Source organism: Medicago sativa, chromosome 6 (assembly GCF_051527215.1).
Source record: "Medicago sativa cultivar Bolivia chromosome 6, Bolivia_mono, whole genome shotgun sequence".
Lineage (NCBI taxonomy): Eukaryota > Viridiplantae > Streptophyta > Magnoliopsida > Fabales > Fabaceae > Medicago > Medicago sativa.
In genome coordinates, this window is record NC_140754.1 from 36,312,771 (window position 1) to 36,329,930 (window position 17,160).

The 17,160-nt window shown below is 33.8% G+C and overlaps 1 protein-coding gene, 1 long non-coding RNA gene and 1 pseudogene across 2 annotated transcripts; 1 reads left to right on the forward strand and 2 right to left on the reverse strand.

Annotated features, from left to right (window-relative positions):
• Positions 1-17,160, reverse strand: part of LOC146914857 (uncharacterized) — a 120,174-nt pseudogene that overhangs the window by 22,605 nt on the left and 80,409 nt on the right.
• LOC146914859 (uncharacterized) lies at positions 1,200-3,133 on the forward strand. Its single transcript, XR_015013183.1, has 3 exons — positions 1,200-1,668; positions 1,747-1,845; positions 2,671-3,133. It is a non-coding gene; the product is annotated as an uncharacterized LOC146914859 (long non-coding RNA).
• Positions 5,400-8,738, reverse strand: LOC146914860 (sucrose transport protein SUC8-like). The gene is made up of 5 exons (XM_085717552.1): positions 7,719-8,738; positions 7,129-7,578; positions 6,197-6,260; positions 6,069-6,112; positions 5,400-5,835 (listed from the first exon to the last, which is right to left on the reverse strand). The coding sequence occupies exons 1-5, from the start codon at positions 8,508-8,510 to the stop codon at positions 5,659-5,661; spliced, it is 1,527 nt and encodes a 508-aa protein (XP_085573678.1). The 5' UTR covers positions 8,511-8,738; the 3' UTR covers positions 5,400-5,658.

Sequence of the window (17,160 nt, forward strand, 5' to 3'; positions counted from 1 at the left end):
TGCATAGATATATCAAAAGTCACAAAAGTTTAAATAATATGGAAGAGATGCAAAAGTTTGAAGAGATGCAATGTATCATGGTACAATTAATAATCTATGATGGAAGTAGTATCCAAAAGGTGCATAGATATATCAAAAGTCACAAAGGTTTAAAATAATATGGAAGAGATGCAATGGTTTGAAGACATGCAATGTATCATGGTACAATTAATAATCTATGATGGAAGTTGTATCCAAAAGGTGCATAGATATATCAAAAGTCACAAAGGGTTAAATAATATGGAAAAGATGCAAAGGTTTGAAGAGATGCAATGTATCGTGGTACAATTAATAATCTATGATGGAAGTTGTATCCAAAAGGTGCATAGATATATCAAAAGTCACAAAGGTTTAAATAATATGGAAGAGATGCAAAGGTTTTCAAAGATGGAATGTATCATGGTACAATTAATAATCTATGATGGAAGTTGTATGCAAAAGGTGCATAAATATATCAAAAGTCACAAAGGTTTAAATAATATGGAAGAGATGCAAAGGTTTGAAGAGATGCAATGTATCATGGTACAATTAATAATCTATGATGGAAATTGTATCCAAAAGGTGCATAGATATATCAAAAGTCACAAAAGTTTTAAAAAATATGGAAGAGATGCAATGGTTTGAAGAGATGCAATTCATCATTGTATAATTAATAATCTATGATGAAAATTGTATCCAAAAGTTGCATAGATATATCAAAAAGTCACAAAGGTTTAAAATAATATGGAAGAGATGTAAATATATGAAAAGATGCAATGTATCATGGTACAATTAATAATCTGTGATGAAAGTTGTATCCAAAAGGTGCATAGATATATTAAAAGTCACAAAGGTTTTAAAAAATATGGAAGAGATGCAATGGTTTGAAGAGATGCAATGTATCATTGTACAATTAATAATCTATGATGGAAGTTGTATCCAAAAGGTGCATAGATATATCAAAAGTGACAAAGGTTTAAAATAATATGGAAGAGATGTAAATGTTTGAAGAGATGCAATGTATCATGGTACAATTAATAATCTATGATGAAAGTTGTATCCAAACGGTGCATATATATATATATATATATATATATATATATATATATATATATATATATATATATATATATATATATATACACCTTGAATCATTCCACTAATACCCACGTGTAATTGGAGGTTGAGAGAAACATGCATAATTGATTTTAACTTGGCTGCATAAGTATTTACCTTTGATGCCTCTTGAACTAATAGAACAGTTACCTAAATTGAGTGCATGATATCTCTCTCTTGCCCATTATCTTTCACGGTACCTCTTAGTGGCCTCTTGATTGTTGTATTGTGCATACTAAAATCCCTTCATATACGGTTGGTCACTTTCTAAAGAAGCGGAACACTCCACTTTGTTTCTCCATGCCATGTCCTGAACTCCTTCGCGACACATGATTTTCTCTCCTTCAATCTATATAACTATTCGGTTCCTTCTTTTCTCTCAACGGCCTTATATTAATTCATCACAAACTCCCCTTATAGCTCTAACCTTATTTCTGCTACACGGGTACATCAAGAAATTCTCACAATGATTCCTTTGTTCATGGAAAATAAATTCTAAGTCATATTGCCCATCAGAATTCGTGTAGAACCATGGTAAGATATGTCCATCATTTGTCTCTTGTTCCTCTTGTCTACATTTTCTCTCTAATACTAGGGTATTCTTTTTTGAAGTTTTGAGTCGTTCCTCTCTTGCAAGCTCTTTGTGCAGAAGTAGAAGTCTCACTAGGATGTGTGGAACCAGGAGCCTCGTTAGAAAATAAAGGGTTTGAGGTAAAGGCTTTTTCCCCATACGTCCATACTAAGTGCTAGGGCTGTGTTATTAAATAGTGGTAGCAATTCTTGTCTTTTAAAAAGAAAAATAATTAAAATATATTTTTACAGTAAAAATTAATCTTTTCTAAATGTGATTATTTTAATAATGTTTTATATGATAATTGTGTGATGTTGAATTGTATAATTATTATATTATGTTTTATACGTTGTGTGATACTGAGAAAGACATGTTAGATTTTTTGATGAATTAAAGAAAAGATAAAGATGAAAATGTGATTTTTATTGAAAAGATTATTTTTGATCATGTTCATGGTGGTGATGTGAGATACATAATTATTTATGTGTGGTGCCTTTGTGGCTGGCAAATATCATATTGCATTGTTGTGCCTAAGTGGCGGGATTTTGTCTTCATTTTCATGATCATGCATGGCACATGCATCTGTGTGGTGCCTTAGTGGCGGGAATTGCAATTATATTCTGTGTGGATGCCTTAGTGGCGGGAATTGAAATTATATTTCTGTGTGGTGCCTGTGTGGCGGGTTATATCCAGATCATGTAGTATTTAAGAGCATGCATTTTACACATCATTGTATTACATTGAGTCTGTTGTATACATGTGATTGATTATTGACTTAAACTATTTTATTGCAAATAAGATGTCTGTGAACCTTACTTTGAAGCATATGACTTGAATGTATTTTTCTAAATTCTTTTTGATTGATAAGTTTTGATATTATCTATTTTATGACATTGTTTCTTGTGCTTTGAGTATGAACCAATTTGGATAAGGAAATTGACCCTTACATTAATATAATGTTGTAGGTACGAAAGATGATATATGAAGTTTGATGTGTGAAGAAAGCGTACGCGGGGATAAAAATTGGGTTTTTGATTGAATTGTAACTTTAGAAGATATTTTTGAAGGATATTTATTTTAAGAATTTTGTATAGGTTTAGCTAAGAATTTATTATTGATGAAGTAAAAAAAAATAGTAGTGTTTTTCGAAAAATGAAAATTAATTAGGCGTAATGTCTTGGATCTAAATCCGGGACGTTACACATATCGACATTAAGTACTTAGCCATAAGAGATCGCGTTAAAGATCAAACAATTGTTATTGGGCATATTAGCACTGAATTGATGATTGCTGATCCGTTGACTAAAGGCATGCCACCGTCAAAATTTAAGGATCATGTAGAAAGTATGGGACTTGGTTCCCATATCTGATTTTCGTTGTAAGAACGATTTTAGTTTTATGAAACTCTATGTATGATATTTTCTCATATTTGATCTCTAAAAGTGTATACATTTGATTTTGAGAAATATCAATTAAGTTTGGAACCAGAATAAACATAAATGATATGAGTTTATTCATTAAGTTATATGATTTGGTCAGAGACATAATAATACATTGTGATACATAGAAGATAATACTCAATTAAAGAGGACATGTCGCTATGATCCGTGTGTTTTTATTTCTTATTATTGTAAATGAAAGAATATGTCGGCCAAGTGCGAAAATGTTGGATTTTTCCCTAATTAAGTTATTTATTTATTTAAATAAATAAGTGATAATTACCCACTAAGTGCACATAGTGGTAATTATCCATTAATCAGAAAATGGTCTTTATTCTTTCGCTTAAATTTAGTAACTGCCCATTATGAGTGAGTGGGGAGCAGTTTTATTTTGCACGTTCAGTAACTTCTTAATGACAGAAGTTATATAAAGGAGTGCACTTCATTTGTTTTGATTCCCTAAGCCTAACATCTCTATTCAGAAGACTTGCACCATCAAAGTGAGATTGTGGAAGGTTTAGAAGAGCCTCAACTTCTTCAAGCAGGATCAATGGCTGGAGGTACGCCTTGATCCTTTAATTTAAGTTTCCGTTGTTTAAGTAGTTATTTCTTTTGTTCTTTATGAAATAACTTACATCTATTCATGATTTTTTCCTCTCTTGATCATCACATGCTTTGATGTCTGCTGTTATGAAATCATCTCCACGAAAGATGAATAAAAAAATATTTTGAAAAAAAAAGGCTTAATATCAGTTTTGGCCCCCTAAGTTTACAGAAGTTGCGATTTTGGCCCCCTAACTTAAATAATTCGATATTGGCCCCTATGTTTTTCCCCCTTTGCACTTTTGGCCCCCTATGCCAATTTTGACCAACTCAATGCTGACGAGGTGCCACATGTGTAATTTTTTTAATTAAAAAATTTAAAAAAAGTATTTTTTTTAATTAAAAATATTTAAAAAGTATTTTTTAATTAAAAAATAAAAAAAGAATTGTTTTTATTTTTTTAATTAAAAAATTTTAAAAAGAAATTATTTATTTTTTAATAATTATAAAAAAAATAAAAAATAAAAAAATTACACACGTGGCGCCACGTCAGCATTGACTTGGTCAAAATTGGCCTAGGAGGCAAAACATATGGGGCCAAAATCGAATTATTTTAGTTAGGGGGCCAAAATCGCAACTTCTTGAAACATAAGGGGCCAAAACTGCTATTAAGCCAAAAAAAAAACTCAACAAAAAGTTGCAAACTCTCTCATGCTCTTACACAATTGCGATTTTTACAAGAACAAAATTATAAATCCTCTCAATTACAATTTTGGCCCGAAAAAATTGCAAATTCTCTAAACTACAGTATTTTGCCCGAAAAAATTGCAAATTCTCTAAACTACAATATTTTGCAAAATTGTAAACCATCTCAAGACAGTAAATTATCCAAGCTCCAATACACCAAAGAGACTTAGAGATTTTCCTTCATCAATATTCAATGTTATGTTATCTTTAATGTAGAGTAGAGGAAATGCATTTTTGTTCATGATAGAATCAAGAGCTGATTAAATATGTAGGAAAAAAACCTATAAAGAGAAATTGATTTTTTTTTTTTAGTCTTTTGAATGAAGTTACTGCCAATATCAAATTATTATTGGTCAAATATTCTAAAATTTGTTGAACAACTCACATTTGAATTTGCGAAGGTGATTTTATTTTATTTTTTATTATTAACAGATAAAAAGCTGTGTAATTTCATTAATGATCAAAGCATTACAAAACAAAAAAAGAAAGGAATACCATACCTTTTATCCATCACCCGCATTTTTTTTTAAGCAAATGAGGTGCAGATGGATCTGCTACATCCTAAGGAGATTAAATAAAAAAAAAAAAACTACAAAAGAGTGGATGCACATAGAGCCTGACCCAGTGAAATAAACAAGTCCTAATTCAGAGCTAGACATCCACACACCATATACACAATCTAACAAACCCGCGTACGAACACAAATTTAAATTACAAAAAAAGTGGTAGTTTTACATGGTCACAAGATCAAATGTATAGTGTTTATCACCCAAAATGTTAAATCAAATTGTTTTTTTAGAATTACAAAAAATATTTCTTTGTTTGTAAATGTAAACACTAAATGTAGTCTTGTTCCTTCAAAAAAAAAAAATGTAGTCTTGTGACCATACAAATCTACCACCTAAACAGAGTGGATCTCTTAATATGTTTACACGGTTATATGCAATAGGTGATCTCTGTCGTCGTTTGAGATCAAACGATTAAAATTATACATTGACTAAGTTAATTCTAAACCATTGTCACTATTAATTTAAGATTGGACGACTTTGTACGACCACACAAATCCTTATCCTTATAATTTAAATGTAATTTTTGCTAGTGCATCATCCAAAATGAGATTTGGTGGGACATAATATATCCAATCCAATACACAATACATTTGAATCAAAATGTTCAATAATATTATCCATACAAACAAATATATATTAATTAAACTAATGTTAATTAATGAAAACCACCTCCAATTGAAGCCTTGGCCATCTCATCTGGCTTAGGAGTAGGCAGAAGGATAATTGCCAATGTAGCACTGATGACTGCCGCCACCGCGCCGACCACAAACGCAGGCAAGTTGCCACCACCAAACAAGGAGTCCCATTGTCCACTTAGTGCTGACACAATCATCTGAAAAATGTGCGTGTATATTCATAAATACTAAATAAAGTAATGACGTGACAATCTCGTAAGTACAACTTATACGATAAAAGATCATAAAGACCTTGCTATGTAGGTGCACGAGTTCAGATCCGAAATGTTTCATTTTTCAGCATTTAGTGTGTGTGAATTTTATTGCTATTCTCGAAGCATAAAATAAAGTGAAGAAGTGATAAATATATGAAAAGTGAATGAAATCTCACTTGTGGTACGACAATTGAAATATTGAGAACTCCCAAAGATAAACCTGAAAATTTTGAAGCATTATTAGAAAAATGTAATAATAGTAGTTAACAAAAAAAAAAAGACTAGGCTATATGAGTTGTTTTACCTTGCCCAGCCCCTGATGAGCTAGAGTAAATTGATGCTAGAGCAAACGGGACACTGAAATTAATCTACACAAGTGTTCATAAAAAGTGTATTAGTTAAGAAGTAAATATTATGTTGAATCATATTAAGCCAAGTAGCATAAAAGTGTATTAGTTATATCTTATAAAAAAATAAAGGAATAAATCATCAAATTGGTCCATATCTTTGTAAGTCACTCTCAAAATAGCCCTTGACTCTAATAATATTTCAAAGTAGTATTTGTCTTTGTCAAAAGTTTCTCAATTAAGTATCTCGTCATATGACGGGACAATGATCTAATTGAAAAACTTTTGATAAAGAAAAAGACTATTTTAAAATATTTATAAAGTCATAGACTATTTACACGAATATATATTTTCAGTCAAAGAATTAATGGAGTAGAATGGGTCATTTATTTATTTTCAGTCAAAGACAAAGACAAAAGTTATTTCATTTACTATATCATTTAATTTTATGAAAGTATTGTGTTTATCTTACAAAAAAATAGTGGTATAATATTTTTGAAGAGAAGTGTGGTATAATATTTGCCAAAACAATGTACCCTGGTAGGATGGTGTAATATTTTCCACAAAACAAGTGTGGTATAATATTGATGACATATATACTATCTTATAGTATTATAATATATACCATATACCATAATTATTTTTTGACTGGACAGTACCATAATTTAAAAGTATTCTCTTAATTCTTATACAAAACAAAGTATTTTGTTCTTAAATTATGTTAATAGTATTCTGATGATTTTAAACCACACTGAAACTGTATCAAAAAAAAAAAAAAAAACAAAAACCAAACTGAAACGTTTTTATCTATGTGTGATGCAATAGTCAAAATGGAAGAATCGGAAATTATTAAATAAAAAGAATAATCATAGTAAGGAAATTTGTATACCGCTAGAGGGATTCCAAGGACGCCAAAGAAAGATAATGCGGCAGCCTTAACACCGGTAGATGGTTTTCCGACGACATTGCTTATGTGGCGTTCATGTTCCGCCATCTTGGTGATGAGTACCGTCATAGCGAGACCAACGGCAAGAATGATATTCACAATCCCCCAAAGTCTCTTCGCACCCCCAACTAAACGTCCCAACGGTTCCACGGCCAACGACATAAAAGCAAGCACAAAAGCATTCAGCATGAGTCCCAACGCTCCGGCACGCACTCCTTTGCTATATGCATTATCTCCTGGTTTGCCACCGTACACTTCCTGACCCATCCAATCAGTGTCGAACAAAAAGAACGGGAACCATGCAACCCAGTTGATAGCCGTAACTAACATCAGCATCCACATTGGTTTTTGTATGCCATGGAAAGCTCCTACCATATTCCCAAAGCACGAAACCTATGATTCACGAGTTATAAAGTTGGTTTAGTGATTAGGAGAGAAAAAAAAATATTAGAGCGATAAAAAGGTTATGGATTCAACTCTCGTTCTAAAAAAAAATAAATATTACTATTGAATATTTAAATGAAATTAAAAACCTGTGATTCTGATTCTGATTGTGATTCCGACGATGTAATTGGAATATCTTCTACATAAAGTAGAGCGCATGTAGAAACTAATGCAAGGAGGAATATTGAAAAGAAGAAACATGTCTTGAGGTTTGCACAAAACTCATTGCAAGCCACGGTTTTTGTGAAAGGGAATTTTGTGTAGAGTTTGTCATATGAGCCAGCAGCATAACCAAGGACATTACCGACGGCCATGAAAAAAGAGAACAACCCATTGCCAATTCTCATTCGACGGTGATCACCAGCAGCGAGGTCACCAATGAAAGCGCGACAAGGTCCTTGAAGCATATTGTTCGCGACGTCTAGTATCCAAAACCCGAAAACAAAGATGACCACCGCACGGGGCCGTGTTTTCTTCGTCAGATCATCACCCATGGAGTGGCCAAGATCAGCAGCATAGCCAATCAGGAAGACCGCAATCGCGACTGCCAAGGCACCAAAAAAGATGAAAGGGCGACGACGACCGAAACGTGAATGACTTCGGTCACTGTAGTAGCCTACAAGTGGTTGTATGATCATACCTGAAATTGGACCACATAGCCAGATGTTGGCAGCCCACTGATGTGGGACGCCAAGCAACTGAACATATGGTGTTAGCAATGAAAGCTGTAGGGCCCATCCAAATTGAATACCGGCCGCGATGGATGCGACCGCAGCCATCTTACGTAAAGGGGTGGGCTTCCGGGATGAAGCAGCTTCAACATTAAGGGACAAAGTTCTAGTAAAGCCATTGTTGTTGTTATTGGTGGCAGCATTATCCATTAGGGAAAGAGGTTGAAACTATGACACTAAAAGAGAGAGAAAAATTGTGTCTTGTAAGAAAGATGAGGATGAGATTTGTAGTGAATTTATAACTTGCAAAGACTATGGGATTAAATTGTCGTTTGGGAAATAAATGGATTATGAACAATGCTTATCCATTTGGATGGTCGGTGTGATTGTGTTAGTATTATGGAACTGTGCATTCAATGTTGATTTTGATGTTTCCTTAATTCAGTCAATGTGATGGATCATATCTGACTTTTTATCGTATCTGTTTTTTTTTTTTTCCATTACTTTTTGACTTTCATTTCATATCTGATTTTTCAGAATTAAGGTATTCAAATATCAGTCAAAAAAAGAAAAACATTATACAATTTTTTTTGACAAATATGCAAATTATCTTATTGTTATTGCTTATATAGATTATTGTAACTTAATTAATCATTCTTTACAAAAAACTTAAATATTCATGTGGTATAATTTTATTATTTTTTATTTAACAATAGTAATTAAGATCTTTGACTGGGAAATTGACTCCAACAAATAACTTAATTGACAAGTAGATAATTGATTTTTTTTCTTTATTAGGGTTGGTGGTATACTCCGTAATATATAAGGTACTCTAGAAATCGAGTTTGACTTTTTTTCCTTGGAAAAAAAAGTTAGAGGAGTGCTAGCAACACTCTCTTTTGAATACTCTCTCTAGCACTCACTCTTTTATTGGATGAAATCAATGTAGGACCTACACTTTGGAAATGGAACCCACATAAAGTGGTGGGACATACATTGATTTCACCCAATAAACGAGTGAGTGCTAGAGAGAGTGCTCAAAAGAGAGTGTTGCTAGCATTCCTCAAAAAGTTATATTGACAATTCTCCCTCAGTATCATGTTGGTTTATTAATTTGTTTTTATTTTGAATGAATTATTAATTTGTGTTTATTGTTATTTTTTGAAGAAATTTGTCTTTATTATTAATTAATTAATTAATTAATCAGATTATGAATGCATAGTAAAGTGTATAACTTGATCTCTCTCAAAAAAAGTGTATAACTTGAGGATAAAATCAGATATATTAAAAATTTAATGTTTGCATCAATTTGTAATCTAAAGAAATAAATATTGTATGAATAAGATAAGATAGTCCGCCTCCCTTTCCTTTGAGACATGAAAAATATGTTTGTTTGAAAAGTTGAAAAACTTTGCCTCTTTTTCCTTTTAAAATAAAAAAATCTTACCTCTTGTTTTTTTTCTTTTAAGTTGGATATTGATAAAATACTAGCACTATTGGGCAAAATTTGTGACATTTCTATTTGTCCTAAGTTTGTTTTTTTTTTTTTTTTTTTTCTATTTCTTCTCCTTTTGAAAAAGTTAGATGCTCTTATATTTAGTGTTAACCCTCCAATTTCTATGAAAAAAAAAGCCTTAGTAATCCAAAGTTTATATTAAAGGTAAGAAAAGTCTAATCAGAGTTGTTCCACTAAGAAGCGAACTCGAGTTCTTATATCCAATACGATACAAATTTAATTTGATTTAAGTTTTATTCTTGACATGCGATGTTTAATTTCTTTATACATATTATTATTATTATTATTATTATTATTATTATTATTATTATTAGAGAAATGTTAACGAGTGCCCACGGGACACTCTTTAAGAGTCTTAAATTGTAACTTTTAATAAAGACAAATATTGACCTTAAACAAATCATGTTTTATGACTTAAGCAAATTCCACTGAAGGTCAATATTTTTATTTGACATTTGTTCCTGAATTGATTAGCAGCAAAGATGAATCTGTTGGATTATAATGATTCTTTGTGTACGGCTACTTGCAAATTGATAGAGGATCAAGATCATATGTTCTTTTCTTGTGTTTTTTATGGTCAACTTTGGCTTTTCATATCGGGTCGGTTAAGAACCTCAACCACTCATCAAGGTTTCTTATTTGAGCATTTTCTTCAGTTTGGAGGTCTTGTGAATTTTTTCAACAAGTCTCGTTTGACATTTAATATAATACGACTCTTTTTACTATTTCGAATGATCGCAATTAGAGGCATTTTCACAATAAGTTGGAACAACTTCTTTTTTTATTGGAAAAGCTTAAACTCCAAGCATATGGGTGGCTCAAATCTTATTATGTTGTTTTTTTATTTCGTGTATTCGGTTTGGAGGTTAAATCTTTTATTATGTTTTGAGGTTGTATCATAATTTTGTTTTCTTGACTACTTTATGATAGCATGTGGTTTCTTCTATTATCATTTTTGGATACTTTAGCTTCCTTTAATACACCTTGTACTAAAGGTGGTTTCTTTTTTTTTTTTGAAAAGGCTAAAATGGAATATATATTACCCAATCAAAGGATTCTCCCTAGCACAAGATGTACTAGGAAAGAATTAAAGTCACAACATATGTACAAAGAAACAAAACAGCGAAATCGAAACAAAAAAACAGAGAAAGAAAAAAAGAAACATTAGCCAATTCCCATCATAGTGAACGGACTAAGCCACCAAGTGTGATAGTTGAAAGAGAGATTAGGGATTTTCGCCTTCAAACACACAAAAGAAAGAGACTTAATCTTGTCCACCAGCTAATGAAACGAGCATTCATTGCCATTAAAGACCCTGTTGTTTCTTTCTTTCCAAATTTCCCAAACAGCAGCATACCAGATCAGATACAAAATGGATTGATGCGTCTTAGAATAGCTACCACCAACAAAACCAAATTGATTGAGATAATATGTAGGCACACTAGGAACGAGCAAACACCCAACCATCAGTGAATAAAATGCCAAACTTCCCCAAAGAAATCACAATGTAAAAATAAATGTGGGGAAGATTCTATTGAATCACAGCCACCAACGCACAATCTATCATCGGAAGCTAAGACACCACGACTAAACAAATTATCCTTAGTTGGAAACCTGTCACGGAAGTGCTGCCAAGAAAAAAGGACAACCTTAGGAGGAATATCCTTATGCCATAGAACTTTCGAAGAGACCGGAGAAGCAGGATGTTGCTGACAAACAAGGACTCTATAAGCACTCCGAACGGTGAACTCATTACTCGATTCCAACTTCCAAATCCACCTGTCCTCTTTATCAACCTGCAAAGTCACATTATGAAGTAATAAATAAAGTTCCCCCAGCAACTCTTCCTCCCACACAAACAACCCCCGCCTCCACTGCCACGCCTCACCCTCCTCCCCCCAACCTAACTGACTTATCTCAAACACGGACACATCCTTTTGTTAGGACAAATCGAACAATCTAGAATACATGTCCCTAAGCGCCTCATTACCAACCCACACATCAGACCAAAACATGGTTAGTTTCCCATCACCCAACAAACGACTAACATTCTCACTGAACGAACCCTCCCTCCGAATACCAGTAACAACACGCCACCAAGAAGAGGCATCACGGCCTCCATCTAAAACATGGCCGCCCTCCTCACCGTATCGGGCCGACAACACTCTAAAACACAAACTCTCCTTCTCAACCAACAACTGTAACACCCATACTAAACGTATCTAGAAAATTTAGCATGTGTGTTATCTTTAGTACTGGATTCATTAAAATTTACAACAATCAAACTCCGAATGAATATTATATACAACAATCACGTTCGTACAAATAATAAAATAATACATCTTGTCCATACATAAAGAATACATCCTTTATAACCATGACATCCTACAGCGGTGCGAACGAACACTTGCTGAAATATCCATCCGGCTACGAACTTGCATAATCATCCTGCTTAGCTGAAACAAAAAAGGACTGGGATGAGACATAATGTCTCAATGAGTTCACCTAATCCTAGGCTATAGATAACCTCGGGGGAAACCTACGGTCACCACGTGTCTACAATACAACCTGGCGGTTGATTATACGTGTGTGGTCATGCTTTCCTAGACGGTCATGCATACTAGATCTGTCATAGGTTCATCTTAACTTGTCATAGGTCTTTACTAACATCATACGTGTCATGGCGGTTTGAGGGAACCTAAAACCACTATGCAAAGATACGATAAACGCATCGAGGTCTGCACTTAACATAATCATGACACGGTCCTATACCGGACAGTTAGGGAAACCTAAGACCGTCATCGGTATATCATTCATATCTTGTTCTATTGCACGACTTGTTCATGTCTAACATCATATCATAATCATAATCATAGTCATACATAGTCATATTCATTCATTATGTTAGCGTTGAACAAACATTCATTATCTTGATTCATTTTACGGAGAGCCCCGGGTGGAGTAACCCCGAGTGCAATCCCATACATACCGATGAAAACCTAGCTAAGGCACATCAGACTCCCTCAGTGAAGTGCGCGCCCCCCTTGCGGAGTTATCCCATTCCCTTGGCGAGAGAACCTCTTGGGATCCCAACCTTGCGTGGATCGCAAGAGACACAACACCTACATCTTACATTATGCCCTCAGTGACGTGCGGGCCCCCCTTTCAGAGCTTATCCCGTTCTCACGACACCTACTACTCAGTGACATGCGGGGCCCCCTTGCGGAGCTTATCCTGTACCCAAATTAGAAAACTTAATCTTTTAAATTTTGCCTTTCCTGTTTCTAGGGAAAACTATGGTTTTGTCAGAGGTTCTGATGACTGTGCAGTTGTTCTTATCAAACATTACTTCATAACCATTATCACAAAATTGACTTATGCTAAGTAGGTTATGTTTTAGGCCATCTACTAACCAAACATTACTAATAAAGATAGAAGAGTTACCAATAGTACCCATACCAATTATCTTGCCTTTCTGGTTTCCTCCAAATCGCACAATTCCTCCATGTTTTACTGTTAGGGTATGGAACATATTCCTTTCTCGTGTTATGTGTCCTGAGCAACCACAGTTCATGTACCATGACTGGTGTAACGCCCTATTTCTATTAAAGCGATAAAACACGTGAATATAACAAATATTCAAGAAATAGACGTTACGTCTCATCTAAACAACAATCAGCATGCATATATAATAATATCTCAACAGTAGCAGCGGATACAAACATATATCTCCATCAATACACATGCCATGGTTAAATAACATCAACATAAAAATTCTCCAGATCTCAACAATGCGTACATCTCAAAATAAAATAATCCAACAAAACTAGGACACCGACTCAACCTAATCAGAGCCCTAGACTACTACGCCAAAATGATAACGGAGGCTAGCTCCCGCTATCCAAACATCCACCAATCAACTCACCAGGCGACTAATCCTGCACAACGTCTACCCATCCATACAGACAGGTAGGCGGTCAAAACCACTGGAGGTAAGCATTACATTAATCATAATCAACATATAAAAACATAGCATTCAAGGATTCATACATATCACATATACATAACCATCCCTCCTAGAATACTACCATCACATGATTAATATCCCACATTACTTGCACCTCAAGCAATCATAGCATAACAGACATATTCAATCTCAAATCAAGACATCGACACAAGCTCATCATTTATCAATAACAATCAATGAAAGGATTACTCACCTCATTCTTCACTTAGCATACTTAACTCAACAAGTACAGTTCATCATTTCAAAGTTATAAGCAAGTAATCATCATCATCAAAGAAATCACCACATCATATGTGTATGTCACGTCATTTTTCGGAGATCAAGGCTATTTGATTAGCGTTTGACTCACTAAATTTATTTCACGACTGAACATTTAATTTTTAATAAAAGGGGGAAAAAGTTCAAACTACCCCATATTTGAAAAGATTTAGGGTTCGGGGGTTAGTTACATAAAGGGAAGGTATTAGCACCCTTTATGTCCGTAGTACTCTACGGGAACCTCTTGGTTTTATCTAAATAACGTGCTATAACTTGCTTGTTTTGAAAAAAAAAAGAGTTTGAAATGATGAAAGAAAGAAGACCTAGTTTATCTACATTTTATTGATTTGGAAAGACGAGTGTCCTCTGCCTACGTACCCGTGAGGGATCAAAACCTCGTAGTTCGGGGTAAAAATTGACGTTTGATTGGTTGAGTGTTTTTTAATGTTTTTGAAAAAAAGGTTTTAAAATGAAAGAAAAGCCAAAGTGGCAAAAGAATATTTGTTTGTGTTTTTTATTATTAGAGAAAATGGACTCAAAATAAAGTTAAGTTGATTGATATTTGATTAAGAAAATAAAATGAAAAAAAGACGTCACTTGATTTAAGATCAAGGTTTATTTATGAATTTTTTTTTGTATTTTTGAAACTATTTGCATGTTTTTGTTGTTTTTGAATAATTAGAAAAAAATTAAACTAACAGAGCATAAAAAAATAAAAGCGTAGGGACCTTATGGTGGCGTTGGACCACCACGAGGACCTTTTACCTAAACTACCAAGTAGGATAAAGGCATACACACACGCACGCACACATGCACCTAAACTATTACATAAAACCTATTATACATGCTAAGGTCTGCGAAAAAATAAATATGCATGATAAATTTACATCAAGCCTAAATATACATTCTAAAATCCAGCATGAATGAATTACATTGAAGCCTACTATACAATCTAAAAAAAAATGCTTAACAGTAAAATAAAAATGTAAACGCAACCTAAAATAGTATGAGATGCAGTGAAATAAAATGTAATTGGAATAAAAATGCCTAGAAAGGAAAGACAAACATGATAATAATGGAAAAGAAACGAAGATAAAATGAATGCAGGGGTGCAGTAGTGTTATAGTGTTATGGGGCATGCAAAAATAAAAAGAAAGGAATTGGGCTTCAAGGGACAGGCTGGGTCGGGTCAGCAATAGGATCGGTTGGTTTAAAGAGCTGGGTGGGTCATTGGGTATATGAATTTGAAATGGGCCGTCTGATTAATCAGACGGCCTGGATTAGATCAGGAGAGAGGCTTCAGTGGCCACAGGATTTAGATCACAAGGATAATGCAGTGAGGGAGCACAGTAGTAGCGTGTGTTTGCACGCATGGGATTAGGGAGATTATATAACCCGTTTTTCACCCTCATTTCCTTCATTTTTCATTACGTTTATCTCTCCTTTCTCACGTTCCTCTGTTCTCTCTCTCTCGCCATTTTTCTTCTTCTTTCATATAATTTTCACGATGCTTGCTCTCATCTTCTCTACTTCTTCTACACTATTCTAAACCCAAAAACCCCAAAACATGAACTTGTATTCCTAGATCTACAAATTAAAAAGAAAGAAACAGAGATATTACCTTTCAATTTGGGTTCGATTGTGGTACTGACGCGTCTGGGTTGTGATTTGGTGACCGGTGCCGTCGGTTGCGTTGCGTTAGTTCTGTGTAGATGGCCGATTGGTGTTGACGCAATGTTGTTGGCGCTATTAGAACTGATTCTGTTGAGTTGTGTGTCGAGGGTGATGACTTGAGGGTTCCGAATTGATGATGGATACTGGTACTTGTGGTGAGACCGGTGAAGGTTTTGTTCTTTGGATTGTTCGTCTTTGAGGGAGCGACGGTGGTACAGCCTGGGTTCGTCTGTTGATCTCAGTTTTGTCGACGTTTGAGTCGGCTGAGTTCGTGCTCGCGCGTGATGATGTTAACTGCTGAGGTTATTGATTCGGTTTTGGTGGGATGGTTCGAAAGTCTATGGTTTGTGTGATGTTGTATGCGTCGATCGGGCTTATGAGGTTTGGGTGGTTTGAGACGATGATGAGCGTGATTCACTGGTTTCTTGATGTAGGTTACAGTTTGATTCGTTGTGTTTGGAATATTGCAGGTTTTGTGTTGAGTTTGTGGTGTGAAAGTTGGTTTTTTTACTGATGAATTCCGGCCGTGATTGTGCGTTGAAAATTGGCCTCTTCTTGATTGTGTTTGCAAACGTTATTTATATGGCTTGGACTAGGGTTAAAAAACATAACTGAATCCTTGACTTGGGGAGTAGAACAAGTATCTCTTGTTGAATTTGTTGCAGATCAGGCTTGTGTATTGGATTGGGATGAACAGATGTCGTGCAAAAGAACCTGGACTCGGACTCGGATTAGATTGATGAACCTGGACAAGCTTGCGTGACATACTTTTTGGATTGGGACAAATTTTGATTTTTCCTTCTTTATGGACATAAAACAAATAATAATAATAATAATAATAATAATAATAATAATAATAATAATAATAATAATAATAATAATAATAATAATAATAATAATAATAATAATAATAATAATAATAATAATAAAAGGTATAAAATAAAACAAGATAAAGACTAACTAGTTATAAAAAGAAGATAAGGTTAAAAGAAAAAAAAATTAATAATAAATAAAAAATATTTACAAAATGAAATTTGAAGTTAATTAAGGTTTTTTTAGAATAAAATTAAAAAAGACGGAAATTGAAATTAACATTAAAATATAAAATTAAGAAGAAGAGGGCCCGACTCGGAATTAAATATGAGGTATTTTAAAATACCACTCTGCCGGATTTTCAACTGAAACATCAAATCGATTAGGTTCACATGACGCGTGTCAGTGGGACCTTAGGTCAAAAATTGGGGTATGACAGTGTATATACATATATAAATCTCACATCATCATTATTATCAAAATAATTATCTTCAATTGATTCACCAAGTGTATAAGCACAAACAAGTAATACATGCAGTTAGAGCATAATTCAATTATTCACAACCGTCAAC